This window comes from Linderina pennispora, assembly GCF_002104995.1.
Source record: "Linderina pennispora strain ATCC 12442 chromosome Unknown DL89scaffold_1, whole genome shotgun sequence".
Classification (NCBI taxonomy): domain Eukaryota; kingdom Fungi; phylum Kickxellomycota; class Kickxellomycetes; order Kickxellales; family Kickxellaceae; genus Linderina; species Linderina pennispora.
Window position 1 is genome coordinate 3,014,570 of NW_024468249.1, and position 22,873 is coordinate 3,037,442.

The 22,873-nt window shown below is 57.0% G+C and overlaps 7 protein-coding genes across 7 annotated transcripts; 3 read left to right on the forward strand and 4 right to left on the reverse strand.

Moving 5' to 3' along the window:
• Positions 1-442: 442 nt before the first annotated feature.
• Positions 443-4,308, forward strand: DL89DRAFT_320330 (uncharacterized protein; the record flags this gene model as incomplete). Its single annotated transcript, XM_040891198.1, has 1 exon — positions 443-4,308. The coding sequence occupies exon 1, from the start codon at positions 481-483 to the stop codon at positions 4,306-4,308; it is 3,828 nt and encodes a 1,275-aa protein (XP_040748133.1). The 5' UTR covers positions 443-480.
• Positions 4,308-11,725, reverse strand: DL89DRAFT_281234 (uncharacterized protein; the record flags this gene model as incomplete). Its single annotated transcript, XM_040889633.1, has 2 exons — positions 4,308-11,542; positions 11,651-11,725. 2 exons carry the CDS (start codon positions 11,723-11,725, stop codon positions 4,376-4,378), a joined length of 7,242 nt encoding a protein of 2,413 aa, XP_040748134.1. The 3' UTR covers positions 4,308-4,375.
• A 1,723-nt stretch (positions 11,726-13,448) lies between these two features.
• DL89DRAFT_215649 (uncharacterized protein) lies at positions 13,449-13,601 on the reverse strand (the record flags this gene model as incomplete). The annotated part of the gene is made up of 1 exon (XM_040884292.1): positions 13,449-13,601. A coding segment is annotated over one exon (153 nt), but the record flags the coding sequence as incomplete, so codon positions are not given.
• A 1,829-nt stretch (positions 13,602-15,430) lies between these two features.
• Positions 15,431-16,690, reverse strand: DL89DRAFT_264722 (uncharacterized protein). The gene has a single exon (XM_040886348.1). The coding sequence runs from the start codon at positions 16,612-16,614 to the stop codon at positions 15,613-15,615; it is 1,002 nt and encodes a 333-aa protein (XP_040748136.1). The 5' UTR covers positions 16,615-16,690; the 3' UTR covers positions 15,431-15,612.
• A 246-nt stretch (positions 16,691-16,936) lies between these two features.
• On the forward strand, positions 16,937-20,455 carry DL89DRAFT_24405 (uncharacterized protein). Its single transcript, XM_040885051.1, has one exon. It carries the CDS (start codon positions 17,260-17,262, stop codon positions 20,419-20,421), a length of 3,162 nt encoding a protein of 1,053 aa, XP_040748137.1. The 5' UTR covers positions 16,937-17,259; the 3' UTR covers positions 20,422-20,455.
• Positions 20,456-21,317, reverse strand: DL89DRAFT_24394 (uncharacterized protein). The gene has a single exon (XM_040885046.1). The coding sequence runs from the start codon at positions 21,096-21,098 to the stop codon at positions 20,490-20,492; it is 609 nt and encodes a 202-aa protein (XP_040748138.1). The 5' UTR covers positions 21,099-21,317; the 3' UTR covers positions 20,456-20,489.
• On the forward strand, positions 21,318-22,251 carry DL89DRAFT_24395 (uncharacterized protein). Its single transcript, XM_040885047.1, has one exon. It carries the CDS (start codon positions 21,537-21,539, stop codon positions 22,068-22,070), a length of 534 nt encoding a protein of 177 aa, XP_040748139.1. The 5' UTR covers positions 21,318-21,536; the 3' UTR covers positions 22,071-22,251.
• The last annotated feature ends 622 nt before the right edge of the window (positions 22,252-22,873 follow it).

Consider the following 22,873-nt stretch of genomic DNA (forward strand, 5'->3'; position numbering starts at 1 on the left):
CACCCACAAAAACCTACGCCAGCACCAGCTGGCTGGCACCGCACAGGGCTATGCCATGAGAATTCCCTCTGTGTATCGGCAGGCGACCAGGGCGGGGCGCGCTGTAGAGCGGAATCTGGGGCACTCGTTTTTCTGGGTGCGGCACGCACAGGAGCATGCTTGTGCATAATCAATAGCCCGTTCGGACCCTCTCAACAGCAGACATGCCAGGTTTCTGCCCAGGAGCAAGATGGACGTCTTCTTCATTTTGGGGGAGCGAGCGAGGCCGGAGATAGGAGGTTTCAGGCCGCCGAACAAGCTCCTGTAGAGGAAAAAAAATCAAGTTCAACAAGAAATTCTGCCTCCATATTCATCCGGATCGCCCGGCTTATTTTATTATCAGGAAACTACGTGTAGACCATTCGGCAGCGAGCCCGCTTGATTTCATAGCCCCTCTGCCCCTAGCCAACCCTGCACTCTCTTCCCACTACATGACACGACATGGGGCCATCAGCCGTGGTAGATATTCGCCGCCTGGACGATGTGCGAAGGCAGCAGGCGCTGAGCAAGGATGGCTTTGTCGGCGGGGCGCTGTTGGGGAAGCTGCGCGTGGCTAGTCGGACAGAGCAGCTGGCCACTGAGCCGTTCCACCTGCCCGCTGGATCCATCGTGCTGGTCGACTCCTGTGGAGCGCAGATCCGATGCTGCGCTGTGGATCCCCACCCATCATGGTTTGCCGACCACGTATATGTGCTGCTCACACGCTGGCGGTACATCCCGCCGCCTCGCCAGTTAAGCGGCAGAGAGCGCCTTGCCTGGGCATATATAGAGATCCTGGCTGACCCCGTACTGGTGCCATCGCAAATGGACATGCCCAAAAACAAGCAGCCGTACTCATGGTGGACCGCTCAGCAGGCCCCTGTGCCCGACACTACTGACCAGATCCAATCGGCAATTCGTGTATCGCCTCCTATCAGTGCAACCCGTGGGGCACATATATTGCAACAGGCACAGCGCAGTCCAAGTCCGGACCCAACGCACCACCACAGCCATGCTGTATATGGGCGAGTTGATGCAATGGGGTCGCTGCTAGTCACCGCATCGGAGGACGTTGGGTTTTTTGTCTGCATCGCCGTCGAATCATCGGCCATGGACCCAATTAGCAGCTTCTCAGTGCTGCTGGTTGGTGCGCGATTTCTGGGCCTCTTTGCATCACTGCGCGCCGGCGACTCGCTGTTTGTCGACCATCTGCGTGCCAGAGCGCCCTTCGCTGAAAGCGATCACTCGCAGGCAATCTTCATTACATCACTCGACTCCCAGGCATTCCGCATCGAGGATTCTGTGGCTTTTGTTTGGGGCGACCAGCAGCCCTCGTCGCAGCGGTCGTCGCACTTTACGCAGTCCTCGCAGAACATGCTGCTGGAGCAGATTGCCGATAGCTCGCAGAGGACAGACACGTCGCAGGCACCGGGAAATTGGGCTTCGCGGCCTGAGCGCGTGCCAGCCGGACCGCCCTTAAACACATGGCGTGACCCCCACTTGTTTGTGAACCAGGGCAAGCTTGAGAGCTACGCTGGAGTCGTAACCAGGATTGTCGACCTGGTGCTCGGCATCTACGTCGTCGATGACTGCCATATGCTGATCCTCACATACTGGCCACTGCTGTCACCGCTGACGGTTCTGCGGACAGGGACAAGAATACTGGTGGAGAACTCGCATATCATTCTTTTGTCAAACTCGGCTGGCTACCAGTGGGAGTGGATCAAGCGAGCACTGCCTGGCGACACTGCCGAGCCCAGCAAGCAGCGGCTGCTGGTTTTTGGTGCCTGCGCACGGACGTCTGTGCGGGTCACCGACTTTTCTGGCACCGGCAATTCTGCTGCTATGGCAACGGCCATTGACAGCGAGATGGCGTCTTTGCTGGCGAGAAACGCGCAAGGGCTAGTGCAGATGATTGAGACGGCAGAGGCGTTCTGGAAGCTCAGCAAAAAGTTCCCTCGCGGCATGGTGGCGGGCTACGATCCGCAGGCTGACGGCAAGCTGATACGCCGGGAGCTGCTCGATTCTGCCATGCGCTGGGCTGGCGTGCCCACCGTCGCTGGAGCCCCTGCCACGTCGAGGAACCTGTACGCAGAATTCCTCGCCCACGACGCCAGCTGCCGAGCTGAGACGCCACGGTCGCACTTTCCTACCCGCATCGTTGCTCTGAGCGACGTCGCATCGCGCTTCATCAAGTGGAGCCGGGAGAATCTTTCGAGTCTGCCCCTTGCATCTGCAGCAAGCGACGAGGACATGCCAGAGTTTAGTGTCAGCCACGTCAGCCCCGAGGATCTTCAACAAACGACCACGGCTCTGGTAGGCCGGCTCACCTTGGATACCCGCGGATCGCTGTACCTGGCAGACGCAACAGCGAGGATCCGGGTCCATCCGGATGCAAGCTGCATTGGCGACACTCACCGGGTGCTCTTCCCGGGCCAGGCACTGATCGGCCATGTCGCTGCATGGATGCATTGGCAATTCTCCGTCGAACGCATCGCCAAGCATGGCGTCAATCCCTTCGACCTCGTATATGCGGCCGCTTCTTCGCCAGTACTCCTTCACTTTGACACATCGTTTGGCCATGCGATCAGCAGTGATCCTCTGCTGAGCTCCGCCGAATGCCTCCTTGTAGTAGTGCATGCACGTGGCAATGCAGCGCCAGTAAACAGGACACGCCATGCGGGTCCCGAAGGCGCAAAAGTCACAGAGGCAGCCGACAGCCAGCGGTCAATGGGATACACAGCAAAGGGCATTGCTGTTCCAGTCACCAAACAGGATGCGCAAGCCGTGCTGGCATCTTTGGGCGGTGAAGTAGACGAGCCCTTTGATCTCGGCGATATCCCTGCCGCCAGCGTTCGGAGGTGTCTGCTCATGGTTGACTTCAAGCGCCAGTCTGTGCTGCTGGCCCCTGGCAGTGCCTACCTCATCTGCATCAAAAGCACAGCATCGCTGCAGTATGTGCGCAGCGGCGACAGCAGCCAGCATGAGCAGGTCCTGCTCATCACACTTGGCTCTGCCGACTCTGCGATCCCAGTGCAGGCTGAGTTTAGGGCTAGCGGCAGTCCAGCGGACCTGCCGTGGCAAACAGTCAGCGTGGTGCCGTTCATTGTAGACGTCTCGACACAGCCCGTACACCTGCCAGCCGTGCAGTGCAATGTCACCACCGACGCTGCAGCGGCCCTGAGCCTGATCAGTGGCCCCAAGGTGTACTCTGTAGCTGAAGTGCTGCAGGCCAAGGACGGGTGCTCGCCAAATAGCCTGATCACTGTACGCGGAACGGTGGTCGACCGCAGTGTGTCCGACATTGTGTTCCTGGAGCCGCTTTTACCCGAGCCGAATACGGTGGCAGACAGCGCATCGCCTCGACCAGTCTCGGGCGTGTTCAGTAATCGCATTACGCTATGTGACGAGGACAGTCCAGAGCAATCTATCCCTGTCTACCTCAAGCTTGCCAGCTTCTCGCACCCGCTTGCAGTGGTGCAAGGCGCTCGGTTTGTGGTCCACGACCTGATCGTCAGTGTGTCGCAAACGCGCAAAAGCATCTACCTGTCAGGCACGCTGTCAACGTTTGCCCAGGCGATCGTGCCACCGCTGCAGCAGGCAGACCTCTCGGGTACACCTTCATCAGGCGGCGAACGGCCATCCCAGAGCACCACACCAGCACGCCGGTGGTGCATTGGCGACCTGCACATGTCGTCTGCAGCAGACCGTGCATACCCAGTAGAGCTGATCTGCCAGATCACCAAGATCGAGCATGTGGCTATCTCTGTCGCGTGCCGTAAATGCAAGCAGCGTGTTTGTGCAATGCGCTGCTCGTGCCCAAGCAAGCGACACCGGCTGTCGTCATCGGCATCTGGCCAGACGATCGCTTGCATCACCGAAGCGTGCTGCTGGGCCACGGACGGTAGCGGGATTTCATGTCTGGTACTGAGCCGCAGGTGCGATGTTGCCCTCATGCTCGGCATGACTGACCAGGACTTCGACGGCATATGCTGCTCAGCTGCCCAATCGTGGAATGGCCAGCTCATGTGGAATCCGCAGTCAGAGCACTCGCCAATTACTGCAGCTGCCAGTCGCGCAGTGGCGAGCAGTAGGCGCTTGCGTGTTGTTGGCTGGGCAGAGGCAGCACCAAACGGCCCGCAGGCAATCAGACAGCAGCCGCTGCGGCTCAACCGCCAGAATGTGCTCGTGAACCAGCGAACCCCGCCCCGAATTTCTGTGCGCTCTGTGTCCAACATCAACACTCTGGACATGTGCAGCAGGCTACTCAAGGATCTGTATAGCTCTTAGGACTGCCAATTTTACGAACAAAATGCTGATATATTGATAACCAAGCAAGTACAAGCAGCGACCCTCCTCAGTCAGACTCGTCGCCGAGCTCTGCCTCTGAGTTGTCCTCGTAGTCACTCCCCTCGATCATCCTGCGCACTGGATCGTCCATGCCGTTGCCTGGCTTGCCTGGCTTTTGCGTGTTCTTGCTTGTCGTCCTCGGAGACGCAACATTTGGCGACACAGCTGCAGGGTTCGGGCCACCCAAAGCCTGGTCTGACGATGCCTCCTTGTACTTGTCGAACGGATTGATCGAGGCGTCAGACGCAGCTCCAAATCCAGACGACTTGCTGCCGAATGTCCCCATCGCTGCACCAGCAGTGGGCGACACAATGCGCTTCACTTGAGTCATTGACGCCACGCCAAACGCTGGCTTGCCGAGTTTCGAGCCAAACTCCGGCATGCGTGTCCTCCCGGCTGTGCTCGAGAATGCGTTGGGCAGTCCGGACGTGCTGGCGTCCGTTGAAGCAACGACATACTTGGGGTTTCCTCCAAAGCTGCCCAAGTTCCCGAATGCACCCTTTTTGAACACACCCGACGAAGTACTAGGCGCCGGCGCCGAAGGCTTCTGGCCAAACGCTGATGGCTCTCTGAAGAGAGACGACTGTTTGAAAAGAGACGATGCGCCAGGAGCTGGTGATGGAGACATGCCAGGCGGAGGCGTCTCGGCAGCAATATTCGGCACGTCGTCGTCGTCGTCGCTTTCCTCGACTTCTTCGGTATCTGCATCAGACACGATATTTGCCGCTGCATCATCAAGGCTCGACGAAATGGCATCCATACCAAACAGCGCTGCTGGTGCCGACTCTGCCCTGAGATCGGCCTGGGATATGCGGCCAGTGCCATCAAAGCTGTCTGGGTGTGACAAGAATTCGAAATCATCCGACGGCTGCGATTCATCGACATCAGCTTCTGTAGCAATGTGGCTCATAGGCTGTTCCGCAGCATCATTTTCGACGGATGCCGCATCCACTACATTCGTAGAGCCACTCTCAACGATGCCCTCCACAGCAGCACTACCCGCCTGCTGGCGTGCGTGCTCCGGTGCCTCCAGCACAGACGACGAACAGATAAGTGCAGGAACTGCGGCAGCAACAATATCCTCGACGGAGACACCACGAACTAGCTGATCGACATCCACGCGCTCCAGCTCTGACAGCTCATTAGTCTGCTCTGCGCTGCTTTCGCCAGAAGCATCAGCAGCACTAGACCCAGTGATAGCAGCAACAGCCTGGATCGCACCGCCCGCATCGGGTGCCATTCTGTCAGCAATTTCCTCGACCTGGCTCTCTGCCTGCTGGCTAACATGGATAAAATCGTCCGATTCATTATCTGACGCAGTCGAATCAGTTCCCTCTGTGTCCTCCTTGGCCTCAGACTCCGTCTTGGGTTCCGCGACGTCGGCCAACTGTGTAGCGTCCTCGCTAGTGGCCACATCTGCGGACGGCTTCTGGGCGCCATTGGCGGCATCGTCACTCTTGATGGTCACATCGACTCCAGTGCAAATAGTATCGTTGGCGCCAGGCTGACCGGCAACCTCAGCAACTGCCTGCTCGAATACAGCAGCAGCATCGTCCTCACTGCCCACATCAGCAGCAGAGCGAAGTGCCGATTCAACTACGTCCTCAACCAAAGCACCTGCAATAGCATCAACGGCTCGAGCCTCTTCAGGAACAACCTGGTCCAAACAGCTGCCCTCGGCAGCCTTCTGTTGCTCAGTCGTTAGCGACTCGTTGGGAGTGCTGATCTTGTCGTAGTCAGCGTTTAGCTGAACTTTGGCCGATTCAGAAATCTCCAATGCAGGCTTGCCTTTGCCTGCTGGCAGCGCCAACTCTACAATATCCTCAACCTTCGCCTTCTCAACAATTGGCAAAGTAGCAGGCACGTCGCTGTGCTCGTTTTGCGCATCGCTGCCAACTGCCAATGCCGATTTGGCAATATCCTCGACCCTTGCGCTCTCAACAGTAATCGCAGCCGATGGCACCTCCACTCTGTCGAGTCCAGCCTGTGCAACCTTTCCCTGGCTGATCCGGTCGTAATCCGTGTCCAACGGCGCAGATTCAGCCAGCGCTAGAGACATTTGCACATCCTTGGTAGGTGCCGGCCTTGAAGCAGAGTCCTGCTTAGACTCCTCGCCATCCGATTCCGCTGGTTCGTCAGCGATGTCCTCAGCCTGGCTCTCTGTCTGCTGACTAACATGGGCAAAATCGTCCGATCCACTTTCCGAATCATGGCTTTCCTTTTTTTGATCCACTTCACCACCCACCTCAAGCACGTCTGCATCAGCATCAGCCGTCTTGCCTTCATCCGGTGCACCAGCACGCTTCGAATCCTCCTCGATAGTAGGTTTCTCTGCACTGGGCGGCACGAATCCACGGAACAGTGGCTTGGAGATACCAACACCACTTGACCCAGGTACACCCGCATCAGCATCAGCCGTCTTGCTTTCATGCCGTGCTGCAGTGTCCTTCGAACTCTTATCTGCAGCAGCCTTCTCTGCACCAGGCGGCACGAATCCACGGAACAGTGGCGTGGAGATACCAGCACCACTTGACCCAGGAACGCCTACACCGGTACCAGTGGTCATGCCTGCCAGCGAGGTTACATCCTGCCCAGCGGCAGGTTTCTCGGCCCCAGGCGGCACGAATCCAGGGAACGATCTCTTGAACCCGCCAGTATCACTGAGTGTGGCCTGAAACACCGATGTGTTGCTGGTCCCAAACTGCAATCCACCAGTAGGTTTAAAGCTGCCAAATGAAGGCATAGCTGGTGTGCCAGCCTTCGTCGCCTCATCGGTAACCGCTCCAGGCTTTGGCGCTTCGCAGACAGTGCACTTGGATGCAGAGTTAGGACTGAGCAGGTCGCATGTCGAACACTTCCACTTGCCATCCTCGACCGCCGCCACCTTGAAACCACTGGCTGACAGAGGTGTAAAAGCCCTCTCTGTTGCATCCGCAGCATCCGCCTTTACCGCAAGCTTGGGTTCTTCGGATTTGGCCTCGCTCGTCGCTGAGGGCTTTGGTGCATTGCAGCGACTGCATTTGCTCCAAGGGCCAGTGTTCGACATGCTGCACTTCTCGCACTGCCAAACGGTGCCTGCCGGGAGATTGGGTACAGGGCTGCTGAACGCTACCGTCTTGGAAGCCACGGCCGGTGCAGCGGTGTCCTTTGCCGAGCCTCCATCTACAGGCTCCTTGCCACCATCACTCTCGGCTGTCTTTTTCTGCCTTCCCTCTTGCTCCTCCCCAGACTCGGATTCTGCGCTCTGCTCCCCATCCGACTCCTCCTCAGTCTCTGTCTCAGACTCCCCCTCAGTCTCTGTCTCCCACTCCGTACTTGGCCTTTCCTCTTCGTCATCTTCGTAGTCGGAAACCGGTTCGACCTGCGGCCACTGGGCACCATCTGCCTCAGCCTCTTCTACTGCCTGCTCAGAATCGGAAGTCTCCTCGTAGTCCGATTCCAGACCGGCACCCACCGTTTCCCCACCATCAGGATTCAGCCTTCCAAAAGCCTCGACATACCGCTCCATGTTTGGCATGAGCAGAGGCTCTGGTACTATGCTCTCCTCGCCGTCCATTGCCAGATACCGTGCACTCTTTGGCGTCTTTGCGATCAGGACGACTGCTGCGCTACGCGCGTTACCAGTCAGGGCCTCACTCACCAAGGCGCGACGGCGTCGAGCCTGGATAAACGCCGTTGCTGCAGATGGCTTCGACACCTTGTTGCCGACGTCTCCAGTAGCCATCAGCTCGAGATCTGCTATCTCGCTATCGGGAACCAACGACTGGCGGCGAGTGGGCTTAACCGAGCGGCGCGTCAGTGTGCGCACTCGCGTGTGCGGATAGTGCGGATTCTGCGTCGGACTTCTGATCGGCGTACGCAGCGGGTCGGCAGATTCGCCTTCATCAGCAGCAGCAAATGGCAGCGCGTGTGGCGACCAGGGCTGGCCGTCGGTAGCAGCCCGCAGCGGGGCTCCCGTATCAGCCTGCGCGGGAGTCGCGATCACCCGGTCCAGAGTTTCACGCGCCATGCGCGAGCTCCTCTGGGCCTCCTCGGCCGACAGCTCACTCACCTTCATCTCGTTGAGCTCCTTGGCAATCCTATCGAGCGCATCCTTGTTCGTGGCCAGCGACTTGTCGATGCTCTTCATCTTTCGATCGATCGATTCGGGCGATGGGCCAAGCAGGCTGCTGCCAAGCAAGCCATCAGAGCACTGGCGATTGGCCTCCACAGCCTCGACCAGCTCCCTAGCGCGCTCCGAGCTGTCCTTGATGGCAGTGAGGTTCTTTTGGAGGCGCCTATGGATTTCGCGCTGCAGCGGGTTCATTCCGCCATCGACAGTCGCATTGGGCGCTGCACGCATCGAATTGGCAGACTCCAGAATGCGCTTGATCTCACTGCCGCGGGTGTCGATTCGAGACAGATCTGCCTGCTCGTCTCGTATCCCCTTGTAGCTGCTCTCCAGGTCTTTGCGCGACTGCAACAGAGCACCAGCCAGCACATCGGCAAAGCTGTTCCAGGCCCCGGTATCCCCGATGCTCAAAGACTCGAGGCGCACCGTAGCTGACGCCAGCTTGGTCACCGACTCGTCGATCTCGATCGGCGGCAGAGTGGCTGCATGGACTCCCTTGATCGTCTGGCGAGACCGCCGCACCGACTTCTTGAACTGCTTCAGCTCGCTGTCAAACTTGTTCAGGGTCAAAACAAACTGGTTTCTGACCAGCTGGCTGGACATACGCCTGAGGTCCTGACGCAGCTCACCGCGGCGCCTCCTCTCGGCGCGGCGCTCATCCGCCTCGTGACGCTTCTGCTCCTGGATTAGGCGGTGCTCCTCGCGCTCCTTGGCCCGCTGTTCTTTCTCGGCGCGTTTCTGCTCCTCAGCAGCCAGTCTCTCCACCTCGGCTTGCTTTGCGCGGCGCTCCTTGTCAATCCGCTTCTGCTCGGCCTCTGCAAGCTTCTTCGCCTCTGCAATCTCCTCGGCAGTGGGCGGCTTGGGCGCATCGGTCTTCTTCGACGGGATAGGAGCAAAGGAGACGTGCTTCTCGATCGCCTCAGGTGACTTCTTAATCGCAAAGGGACTGGCAACATCGCCCTTGCCTTGCTTGGGGGATTTGAACAAGCTGGGCTTCAATAGGTTGGCAGTCGAGAACATCGGCATCGAGGTCACGGGCTTGGTTTCAGCTACCGCTGTGTCTGCTGGTTTCGACTCACCAACCTTGCGCGACTGCGCAAACACCGATCCCTTTACTACCCCAGCACCAGTTGCACTGCCAAAGGCAACACTGGCCGGTATATTGGCACCAGCCTTTGAGCTGGTGGTCGATGCAGGCTCGGGCTTCTTGGCAGGCGCCACTACAACTGGTTCCCCCCAGAACGACTGCTTCTTGGCCATGCTCGAGCCGAACTTTGACGGTGGCTGGTCAAAAAGCGACGGGCCGCTGGCTGGCTGGTCAAATATGCTGCCGGATGACCCTGAATTCTTCTCTGCCAGTGCTGCAAACGACGTCGCACCAGCGGCCCCTGCCGATGCCCCCACCTGACCGAACGTGCGCTGCCCACTGATACCAAACGTCGTAGGCGCGTTAGAGTTTGGCGCCACCTTCGTTGTCATCCCAAACGCTGAAGCGCCCGCTGGCCCAAACGACGGCTTAAACTCCTTGGGCGTGCCAAATCCTGGCGTCCTACCCAAGCCACTGCTGGGTTTTGGAGCAAGAATCGACGAGAAAGTACCGCCAAATGCCTTGGACTTGACGAATCCAGATATCAGCGATGACTCCTCCTCTTTCTCCGCAGCCGGTGCCTGAGTTTTGGCGGAAGTGGCCGGCAATACTGCGGCTCCAGGCAGTGGCTGCACCTGCTTGACCATGCCCGTGCACTGCTGGCCGCGCTCAATCTCGACCGTGTTGTAGACATAATACCCAAGCAGACAGCCGTCAGTGGTTAGGATCCATAGGATGGGCTGCGGTGGCATGGGCGCCGTCGAATCCTCGGGGTTAAGCGGCGGCAGATCACGAGTGCTGGTGAAGTCAATGGCCATGCCTAGCGACGTCGTATCATTTTCTTCGGTGTTGACCACCGCTAGTGGGAACTGCCCACGGAACGGGTCAGTATCCAGATCGCACCAGTCAGGCCCATCGCTACCAGCATCACCGCCCTCAAGCACGCCTGGCAGGCAGTGTGCAATCGTCTTGACATCGGTCGAGCCCGTGCTCGTCAAAAACTGCATGTGCGGCACGCTTGCTCCCCAATCGTAGATGCTAGCAAAGTGGAAGCCCGGGTAGCGCATTGGGAAATCCATTGCCGTGCATGGATCCTCGATATACTTCCAGTGCATGGGCGCCTGCTTCTTGGCCTGCGTGATAATGTACGCTGCAGTTTGGACTTGTTCAAACTCGTCCTCGTCATCAGCCGATCCATTACCGCCGCCGCCATTGCCAGACACGAAACCGCCAGGCGGGAACTCGCCATAGATGGCCATGAACGTGTAGGTCTCGATCCAGTCGACGGCCAACACAGCGAATGAACTGGGATGGTTCTCTGTGGCCGGTGGTTGAATGGTGCGCTTGGCTGCGCCGTCGTTGGGTGCCCGCTGCGTGAGAACACCATCGGTATCTCCACACACAATCTGCTTGCCCTTCCGGGACCAACAAATAGCAGTAACCCTTGAGTCTGCATTGCTGGTGATCCTCGTTGTCGTCCCTTGTGCGATATCCGCCATCAGAACGGCACCGCTCAGCGTCAGTACTGCTACCAGCGTTGGCATCTCCAGTGGATTGGGTCGCAAGTCGCGGATCTCGTCGTCCACATCGATGGTCATGGATGGCTTCGCATCGGGGCTGACAAGCAGGTCGCCCACCGCGAACACCAGAACCGAGCCAGTCGCCAATGCCACAATGACCGAGAGCTCGTCAGCACTGAGAGCTACATGCGTGACCTTGCCCACACTGATCTCGCTTCGCTTCGCCAGAACAACGGGCTCACCGTCACCAGGCGCGTCACCGCTGACAAGTGCTGCTTCCGCATCTGCAGTCGTAAAAACGCTGATTCCTGAAGGTGCCCCGACAGCAATATACCCGTATTTGTTAGACAGCGCCAAGAGCCGGGAATATGCGGGCGTGCTGCGCCGTGCCGACGAGAATGGCTCGCTGGTAACGCGCACGCAGGTATCAGCCTTCACTTGGTGAAGCTGGATACGCTACACACTGAAAACAAGACACTTGCTCATTTTAATTGAGAAGAAAACTATACCACATTGGGCTTCTGGCGACGAGCATCGCTTTTGGACTGAACTCGACAAACCCACACTTGCCTTTGTTTCATTCTCACCAATCGTGGTGAGCACGTAATTGGCTCCCAATAGGCCGTCAGAACCTTGCATGGTTCAATATTTTCGCTTGGTTGATTTTCAATTACAAAACCTAAGAATGAGCAAGCGAAAATGGAGAAGCTGAGGAGAAAACCGCCGTCGTCACTGCTGGTTTGTTTTCAGCCCTGAGTGGCTGAGGCACCGATTTTTTATTTTTCGACTCAGCTCGTCGAGCCAAGAAAATGGCTGCGGCTCAGCTGGCCTGATCACATACACGTTTTTTTCAGAGCTTGTGTTGAACTCCCCTTGTTGCGCAGCCGGCGACACGTAACATGCCAATGCCATGTCAGCCAACGCAATTGCTACCTGCACCCATTTATAACCATGGCAGCAGTGTCTTTGCTATTGTCTAACTAGACCTCTGGTGCTCGCGATGCGAGCTCAGCTAGTCCGTATGGTTTAGACAGTTTGTAATGTGGCAGGAAATCTAGCATACGACTTCACCGCTCAAGGCCGATAGCAATTTCCCAGAAAGCTCAAAAACTCCTGGTGAGGGCTTGATCAGCACTGGCGTTACTGCATTGGCTTGCCGTTGCTGGCAGCGGCTGGGCGCTTCTTGGCTTGCCTGCCTGCTTACTTGCAATCTGGGTGGCACCAGACCCATCAGGAGCAGAATCAGTAGCGAAACCTTGCAGGAGTATTGCCTGTCTGGCATAGCAGGAGGTATGTGCCCAAGAGAGCTCAATGCAGCCAGCCTGTAGGTATGGTATAACAATGTTTATTGCGGAAGGTTGCAGAGCAAAAGTGGTGTTTCATCCCATTGTCCAGGGCGGGTGATTCTTGCGTAGTCAGACGTATCCATCGAGTGGCTGCCCATACACGTCACGGAGACAAGCCCGGTACCGAGGTATGCCACGGCTGGTACCCACGAAGATTAAATAACGGAATCTAAAGGAGGGGTTTGTAGGGAAGTCAGAATGTGTGGAGGGGAAGGAGGTATTAGAAAAGGTGGGCGATACAGGGAATGCCGCTTTTATATGTAGGATATGTGTTGGCCAGCAAGCCAGTGGTTCCAAGTTTGAGTGCCGAGGATGCAGGGATTGGGTGGTTTGCTTAGTACAGTACTGCATCTACAAAATGCGAACTGAAATGAATGGTACTTTGGTATAACTACGGTTCCGGATTCGATTTTTCTAGTGCTTTGAAGAAATATTTGTCACCTTAAGGTCTGAATCCATCGGCCATAAAAGAACCCTGTTAAGAGTTTACAGAGCGAGTCGCACATGCTCGCTTTGAGGCTCAAAAGAGCCTGAATTGTTCAATTAAAGAGGTTCTAGCGGACGGTTGGTTACTTTTTGGACTATAAAATCTTATATATGGGTAAAGATACTGGTAGGATAAGAAGAAAGTGAAAGATAACTATGAACAAAAGGTGATTTACGCGCAAACCAGATAGTTTACAAGTTGGTGCGAATGCAGACGGTTCACTTTTGCCATCAGAACTACACATAAAATTCAACTGTTCATGAATATATACCCACAGATAGCTGCCTTTACCATATGCTGTGCATTCATAGGTCTATATTACTCGTCATACTCTTGTACTATCCATGATATACTGCGAATATGGCTATCTCTGCAATGCTTACAAATGCAATGGAAATTGGACAATAGAATACTATATTAATAACAACGGATACTATATGCCACATTGGAGGAATGGAGCGCATGACAAGGGTGAACATTTCAATTAGAACGGGTGGGGAGCGTGCGTGCTGCGTGGACGGCGGCTTCCAGGGGAGAGGTGTGTGCGGTAATGCTGCATCATGTTGTCCTGGCGCGAGAAGCGGCTATTGCAGCTGGGATGCAGGCATACAAAGTTCTTCTCGCCTGTGTGGATGCGATGGTGGCGTGAGAGATGGCCACTGGTCGTAAATGCCTTTCCGCAGCCGGGGTGCGAGCACTTGTACTTGCGCACTGTAATTGTCCGGGGAATGATGCGAGTGCATGGCGGGAGTACCAGGGGCATAGGGTTCAGGACCCTTTGCGGTTGCCTGTGCAGCGGCTTGGCACACGAGCTGGCCATGTGGCATGCATCGGCTAAAAAGTTGAGCGGTGGGAAGGGAAGCGGTGAGTTGGAGCAGCTGCGCAGGAGAGGCGACTGGTCGGGTGTCAGCCCAGGAATCGACGAGCGGCAGCTAAGGTCTTGAGGGGTGTCCTCGTTGAGCAGGCTGACACGAGTCCCGTTGGCACTTGTGACCGAGAATGAGCGATGGCAGATGTTGCGGGGCATGCTGGGCAGACCAAGTGGTGCGGTAGAGGTCGAATACATCGCTTGAGCAGGTGATGGTGGTGTGGTTTGGTAGGTCTGAGTGTGCAGGGAATGGAGGATGCGGTGATGTCGGATGCGATGTGGAACAATCTGAGGGTATAGTGCAGAACCCAGGGCTGCACAGGAGCCATTTATACATGGCCTGGGAGACGGTCCCACGCCGGTCCCACGAGCACACTTGCAAGCAGCAAACAATGGCCCGTAATGTGAATGCGTGGGGAGGCTGGCTAAAAAACCTTTCTAGCTTTTAGCCGCTCGTAAGCAGAAGAATGCATTGGCATCCAGCATGTTTGCTGCTCCGCTGCGCTGGCGGGCAACCTCATCGCAACGGAAACAACAAGTTCAGAGAATCCAGGTCAAAACGGTCTGGAGAATACAAGGCACATGCGAGTTCTCACAGCGGCCGCTAATTGTTGGTGGTGGACACAAGATGGTTGGAGCACGATGGGTGGGCGAGGACAAAGCAAGGCTATCACTGTTTACACTCTAAATCTGCTGAATGAATCTACAAACTACTCTCGCCCGAATAGGAAAGGCGGTGGTGCATGGTTGAGCCAAGCGACGCAGCCAAGCACAATGCGCAGTTGCGGTCAGAACCTTAACCGGCTACAAACAAATCAGAAGCGGTTCTGCTTGTCAAGGCTCGCTTGCATTCGGTCCTGAACAGGAAGCCGCGGTCCACACGCAGCCCGGTTCCCCAGGCTCCAACCTGGGGAATGTAAGCCCTACACCAGTGCCTAGGATGGGAGAGCAGCATGGAAAGGGCGCTTATATGCACGATATAGTAGCTAATATATTGCGCCTGCTATTAATAGGGCCTGCAGTGCTGCGCCGTCGAAATGCAGCAGTATCGGGAAGGGTAGGGACTGAGCTCGGTGCTTGGTGCCTGGCTTTTTACCACGTTCCTTGCTGCACGCAACTAGTGCTTGAAGCTCCAGCTGAGAACAATGCGTGGCACCCTTCCACAACGAGGGGTTTGGCGGGGGATGTTTGACACTCGCCAAATCCACCAACCAAGCCCCTTTGCCCTCGAGCGCTTGGCTGCTCGCATATCCACTTTTGATTCATCCGCCTCCCAGCCTTCTCAACCACTCTATTCCCCAAGGCCAGGCGTGTTTGCGGCCACCAGGTGGTGTTTTTGAGGATTTTGGAACAAAACATGGTTCGAGCTGAACTTGGGCGCCTCTATCTGTGTCCTCACATTGTCTGGTGTGTTTGGCCGGGCGGGCAGGCATCTGGCATGGGGGAGACGCGGTGGCGCCCATGTCAACACTGCGCAGCGGGACCGGGTGGGCCTTGGCAGACCAGCCTCTCCAGTGCAGCCTTTGCGCATGCGCCCAAATCCTCAAGCACATATGAACCAGAAGCTGGCAGATTCCATATATGGCAAGTCGAGCGCATTTAGCGCGAATGGCGCATTTGGTTACCACGCCAAAGTCAAGCACAGCGTTTATTATCTTAAGCAGCGGCTTGTGATGAAGTGGTTATCTCATGCAGTTCTCGATGAGCGTCGACTTGGAGATGCTGCAAAATCAACCCACTGCTGAAAGCTCTCTTTAATCACGGATAGAGGCTTAAAAACAGAGCTACTACAATGCGAGACCGAGCAGGACATTTATATGTTATTTTAGGTAGTGTGACTGAACCACTTGTGTAGGCCCATCGCAATGGTACATCCAACAATGACAGCTGCACCCAGGACACTAATCCAGTCTGGCACCTCGTCAAACAGCGTGATGCCAAACAGGAAAGCGAAAACAACGTCCATGTTGCGCATCAGGGTGCCTGGACCAGCAGGGGCAAGCTGGAGCCCGCGGTTCAGTAGGACCTGGCCCAGATATGCGAACGAGCCAACCATGGCCATCACCGTCCACTCGTAGGTAGTCTGTGGCAGGCGTGGATTCTGGAACGCAAACATGGCGATAGACGAGCCAACAAACGACAGGAACCCAAAGTACACGACATGCACCATGGCATGCACGCCGCGGCCAACCTTGCGAACCACGCAATAGGCTAGAGCACCAGACATGGCGCCGATCAGGGCAGCAGCAGCACCGCGCACCTGGTGCATCTCGCCAAGCATACCAAGATGCTCGGAGAAGAGTGCACTGGGCTTGAGCACAAGCACAATGCCCAACATGCAGACGGCTGACGCAATCTTGTCGAACCCGTCGTAGGGCTCGCCAAGCATGATATTGGCGAAAATCGCACTGAACACTGGGCCGGTGAAGAATACAACAGTGGCATCGGCGAGCGTCATGACCGAGACCGCATAGAAGAAGCAGGCGTTTCCGAATGCGCCGGCGGCACCACGCAGAACCAGCCATTTGCGGAGCCCATTCGCGTTGCTTGGGCCCATGGGGCTCACACGGTAGTACAGGCAGCCAAGAAGACCCAGCGCGAGTTGAACAACGCTGCGGGCGAACACGATCTCGAGGGACGGGAAGTTTGCAATGGCCAGCGCCTTGACACAAGCCGAGTTTGTTGCGAACCCGAGTGCAGAGAGCGCCATGAAAACGTACCCCTTGAGCTCATCGCGCCTGCGCTGGCTGGCTGCCTCGAGCTCTGCAGCAGATGTGTTCCCGACCAGGGGCGTTGTCTCAGTAGCTGCCTCTTCGCGATTCGTCATGATACGGGCAGTACAAGCAGTAGTATACGGGGAATGCAAGGAGGAAAACTGCGTGGGGTGGTGGGAAAGGCGGCCGGTCTGGAAGGCGCGGGAGGATATAAAGTCGCGCAGCAAGCGGGTGGTCGGACAAGGCAAAATTCCGTCCACTGAGAACTCCAGGATCACCAGATTTCGGCCGTGATTAGCCCGAAAATGCGGCACACTGGAGCTTTTTTTACGTGGCAGGCTGGAATGCGCCGTGTCGACAGCCAGTGTGAGCGGCGCGCTGTAGGCCTTTTTCTCTTCTCCAAAAAAGTTATCCGTAGGCCAGATAGCGTAAACTACTCAACGTTCCCTTTCCTCTAGCTTCTGCTGTCTTCCTTATCGCTATTTGTAGTACACAGTTTTATTGCAAAGGAGAATTCGGAGAGGAAAATGGCTGTTGCCCGGTATGCTCACGATTCCAACACACGCCCTGCGGATGCAAAGGTACGCACAGCTTGCTCGTCAATACGATGCAAACCCATACGCGGTGGTCCTGAACAGCACGAGGCGAGGCAGTAGTGTGTTGCAATTTCTGGCTAACGACGAAAACCGCGTTTTATTCCCCTGTAGAGTGGACGCAAAGGCGGCTGGTTGGGATGGCTGTTGCGACGTTTGTTTTTGATGTACGTGGTATTCATTACGCTGACTACGTGTCCGTCGAATCCGGGGCACCTAGTGTGCAGAACAGAGGCAGCGGTGAGGGAGGTCATCAATGGCCCGGTTCACGGGCTGTTTGTTAGCACTGAGACTGGCGCGCGCATCAGCAACGCATACAATGCGCACCTGGTGCCGCTATACGAGAGGCACGCAGAACCGCTCCTAGACAACACGCGCGTTTTCGTTGCGGAGACCGTGGCCCCGGCCCTGTCCAAAGCATCGAAGCCTGCGTGCGACGCCTTGCACCGGGCTGTTGATCCATACACGGATAAGGCATATGCCGCATATAGCGCACATGCCAAACCCACGGTAGACATGGTTGCTGGCTGGGTCAAGCAGACTGTGAGCCAGGCCGTGGTGCCTGTAGTGACGGCTACCAAAGAGGTTGTTGTTCGGGTGGGCGGCGACTACGTCCTGCCGCTGGCCAAGAGTGGGTGGAGTGACTATATTGTTCCTCTGCACGTCAACCATGTGCAGCCCCTGTGGGCCAAGCAGGTGTACCCCGCGATCTGCAAGTACTCCAAGATTGCGCTGCAGTCCGTGCGCGAAAATCTGCTCCCTGGAATCGTGTCTGGCACGGCCCGTGCGTCCAGTGCCTCGTGGGCATTCGCCCAAGAACACATTGTGCCGTATGCCAAGCGTGGTGCCGTACACGCGTATCTGTTCTTTACTCGCCACGTGTCACCGCCGGTGCGGTCCCTCTATGACCAGCACATGCGCCAGTACGTGGACCGTGTGGTTCCTTGGGACCAGGTTGAGGTTGTCTACGACAAGTCGGTGCTGATTGGATCGACGCTGTTTGACATTGCGTGCAGCTTCACCGAAGAGTTCTACTACATGTGCTACACAATTTTCACCGGCGACGAGCACCCGACTGTCATCCAGCGTCACCACGAAGAACAGCTGGCCAAGGCCGACCAGTCCACGACCCAGACCGTCTTTTCGACCCCGGCGGAGCATGCGCAAAACATTGCCCGCAAGATTTCGGGCTCGGCGCGCCAGTGGTTCCAGGTGGCCCGCGGATGGGTTGCGCCTGCCAACCAGCAGTACGTCTATGACAAGGCCACCGATTTCTACCACCGTGCCACCAAGGCGGTTGTGGAGCGCATTCCCAAGCAGCAACCAGTTGCTTTGACGTCATCCGTTTCTGTCGTCGAACTTACTCTGTCGGTCACAATGTCCGCTTCACCTGCGTCTACTCTGGAACCGATTTCTTCTGAGCAGCCCTCGACTGAGGAAGAGCCTGTGGTTGTGAAGACCATAGTCAAGGAGTCTGTTGCTGAGGATATTGTTGCTGAGGAGACTGCTGTTGAGGAGACTGCTGCTGAGGAGACTGCTGCTGAGGAAACTGTTGCCGACGAAGCCACTTTGGAGGAGATTGTTGTCGAGGTGACCGCAGTGGAGGAGCCCCGCATCGTCGAGGTAGTCGCTGAAGACACCGTTATTGTTGTCGAGGCTGATGCCGAAATGTCCGATGTTGTCGATGCTGCTATTGAAGAGACCCTTGCTACCACCGAGTCTGCTGTCGCGGAAGAGCCTGTCATCGTCGAGGAACTAGTAGCCACCATTGCGACTGCTCCTGAGCAGCCCCTGGTTGCCACCGAGATCCCTGTCAAGGAGACCATCCTTGAGGAGGCTACGCTGACTGAGGTCGTTCCAGAGCAGAAGCCCGTTGTCGAGACTGCTCCTGCTGTCGAGAAATCGCCTTCTACTGATTCTGTTGGTGCATCTTCCTCGGACAAGCCTGAGATCGATGCCAACCAGGCAGCTTCTGCTGTCTACGATGCTCGTGAGGCCATGGCTGGTGTTGGTGTGGACGAGCAGCAGAAGAAGGAGTTTGAGGACCTGGTCGGTGCGGCCAAGGACAGGGATGCGGCAAATCTGGAGAAGATGCCCCAGATTGTCAACGACATTGAGCCCAAGGAGGATGACAAAACCGTCGGTGCCGCCACTACTGCGCCAGCTGCTGCTGAAGACGACCAGCAGGTGCGCGTGGCCACGACGCTCCCTGCCCCGGAGACTGCCAGTGCTGCTGGTGTGGAGGCAACGTCTGCGGCCGAGCCTGTCGAAGAGCACAGCACCTCAGCCAAGGCCGCCGAGGTCAAGCGCGAACTCAACGAGTCCGGCGAGTCGATCAGCCAGTCTGCCTCCCTGGTTGCGCAGGGGTCTACCACGACAGTGACGGCCCAGACAACCGCCACGCGCACAGTGAACAAGGTAGTCACTGTGGAGCAGCCCGTGCAGCCGCCCAAGGAATCGGCCGAAACGACCACCCAGGCAGTAGTGACCCAGTATCTCACCAAGACCGTACGCAAGCAGAGCACCGTGACGTCGCAGGTCACCACCACTGTCAAGACCACTCGTTCAGTGACAGTGAACTCGACGCTGCTCGAGACGCTGACCACGGACAAGCAGCAGGTTGTGGCCACCACCGCAGCCAGCGAGAAGACTGAACCGGAGGCTGCCAAGGCCAAGCATGAGACGTCGCAGGCCGCCGGTGAGCAGCAGCAGGATGGTCTCAAGGAGGCGACGGCCATGTCGGCTGTTGACACAGAGCCTGCTGCCGAGCTGCCGGCAGCCAAGGCTCCGCTGGTAGAAGAGCCTGTGGTCTTGGATAGCCAGTCGGTTGATTCCAGCCCGAAGGCAGAGGACGCGGCCAAGGAGGAGGAAGTAGTGGAGGAGACAAGCCCGCTGCTGTCGATTGTTGTGCCGGTTGACGACGAGGTGCGCAAGGCGGCTTCGAACTGGGTCAAGGACGCGCGCAAGTCGATTTCGAAGGAGGTTGCGCAGGAGCGCACCCGCCAGAGCACCTCGGCTACTGAGGAGGAGCAGGTCGAGCAGGAGACGGTCGCTGCGGCGGTCGAATCGCAAGCCGAGCCGTCGCCGGCTGCTTCGGAGCCCTCGCACGTGAAGGCGGCGGCCAGCACGGCGGCTGTGGAACGTGCGGTGGCCGAATCCGCTGTGCAGCCCAAGAAGGAGGAGGCCGTGGTGGCGCCAGGGTCGGCGGCCAAGCCAGCAGCGAGCCGGCGGATGAAGAAGGCCGACGAGAAGCAGGCGCAAGCCACAAGGGGTCCGCGCAAGATCAAGGTCAAGAAGCGCCGTTCCGCAGCACGCGATGAGCTCTGAACAAACAAAATTATTCACTTTTTTTTCCCGTATATTCACTTCAAACTCCCAATTCAATTCCAACTGGCTTACAAGAGGTTCGATTCAAAGTACTTTGCGACCTTGTTGAGCTTGATCTTCTGCTCCTGCATGGAGAAGCTGCTGGTTGACAGGAAGAGCAGGGTGTCGTAGATGGCGTCGTAGGCGGCCTTGGCGTCGGGCGAGTCTTTGTACAGCTTGCTGGCGGAGTTGCGCATCCCAAGGCTCACTGCCAGATCGTGGACCAGCTCGACGTTGGTTTTGCCGCCCTTCTTGCCGACATTTTTGGTGTCCTCAAGGAACTGATCAACGGCGGTTGATTCGGCAGCAGTGAGTGCCAAGACAGTCGTGACTAGCGCCAAGAACGCGGGAACGAGGAAAGCAAGTCTCATTTCTTCTTGAATAACAAAAAATAAGTGATGTGCTACTGCTTTATTTAGGCTGGCTATAGAGTGCAGAATGATCTCTGGAGGTGCGTCTTGGCATACAGGAGGGCTGCGGCGTTCCATAGGCCGGCTTATATGCGGCACCTTGGCAAATACATGTGGGTGGTGGGTGGCGATGTTTCGCTGGCACATGGACAGTGCCCTGGGGACATGTGGTGGTATTAGCATTGGGCTCGAGGTAGCGAGGGGATGGCCAGTGGTTCCGCGCCACATGCAAGGTGTCTCAGTCAGAGGAGGGCGCAGAGGCGAAAAAGCATATGATGGCCGGCAGCCGCCACCAGAGCTGAAAGTGAGAGCTGGGCTGCCTGTATGTGCGAGGGGGTCGGTTTTACCACGGGGAAATGGGGAGCATGATGTTCAGCCAGTTTCCAGAAGGAACCCAGAAACATCAGCGAGGGAGACGATTGGGGGAATGCTCGGGCTGCGTGTGGTCAGACCGCCAGGCACATCAGGACGATTAACTCGTTCCAAAGCCGAGCAGTCCAGGAGCGCGCCATCACAGGCATTGGGGAGTGCAAATGGGATTCGTGCTTGGCGCATAAAGCACTGATTTCCTAAGCAGCAGGAATAAGGGGGCGGTGGGCTTCTGGACTCCGCACCCGGGGCGGAGACCGACATTGCGCCGTTGACAAACAGGCGACGCCTCGTGCGATGGAAAATGACAGGGGACAAGGCAGAGCGCGGGCATCGGGGGTTGTGTGGCAAAAGCTTGAAAAACAACAATGCAAAGGCTGTTTGTTTTGTTTTCCTTCAATGGCGTGTGTGCGGCAGGAGAGGGTGAACAAGGGCAGGCGCTATACTACTGCCGGTTCTGCTGGCCTTTTTCCCTGGCTTTCGACAGCAGAAGCGTATAGGTGCGATGCCATTGGGCATGGGGCGGCAAGGGCTTGGCGTGCATGGATGTCTGGGCGGACATTGGCATATCGACGGGTTGCGCGCTGGCGATTGAGACACGCGTGTAGATGGAAGCAGAGGAAAGGCGAGATATGCCATCAGCAGACATACCTGGCGTATGCAAGTGCGGATTGGTGGAGAACGGGGAGGAAGCAAGAGATTACACGGGGTCCTTACGTTCATAGTCGGCCCCCAACAGGCAGCTCTCCGAGCGCTTGGAGATGGACGGCTGGGCAGCATTGCGGATCGGCCAGTTGCGCCCATGCAGCAGTGACGCCAGGCGCTGTATAAAGGCGGCTGTGGTACAGATGCTGATTTCTTCTTCTGCGCGCGTTTGTACCTTTTTGTTTTTCTTCGTGTTTATATCAGCACTTTGCTCTGTTAGGGAAATAAGCTAGCCCCCACCCCAGCGCTGGCCATCCAAAAACAGCGCATATTACTTTCAGCAGCCAGAACAAGGGGCTGTATTAACGACAGAAAGAGGGGCAGAGGAAAACTGTCCAACGCGCAGAGCCGACCCCATTTCCGGATGGCCAAAAGGCAGCAGCATCGCTTTCTCCCGCTTTCCTCGCCTGTGTCCCTTCATCGTATCGGTATTTATTCGTTCTAATTTGCACAAAACAAAATATTGTTTTTTCTTCGCTCGGGGGCTCATGGTCCGGTTATCGTTTGCAGTGACGGCCAGCATCCTGGTGTTCTGGATATCGGCTATGGGGTCGAGCAACTACCTGCTGTACACATGGCGGTCAGGCACCAAGGCGCTGTCGCCGCAGGTGTTTTCGCTGATGCTGTGGTCGCGGGGCTGGCAGGTGCGCCAGCAAGAGACATTGCGGGCGGCGGGTACAGCGCAGGCAGAGCAGGCAGAGGAGCAGGTGCCGACGGGCGCCATGTCCGATGTGCTGGAGGAGCAGGTGTCGGTGGGCGTCATGTCCAGCGTGCTGGAGGCGGGACGGGTGGACACCGCGTACCGAGAGGCACAGTACCGGAAGCGCGCATTGGCGCTGCGGCGGGCATCGGGGACGGCAGCGCGAGTGCTGGTGGCGCCCGAGGACGTGTCGGCGAAGGACATACTGCCCGAGGGCCATAATGGGTTC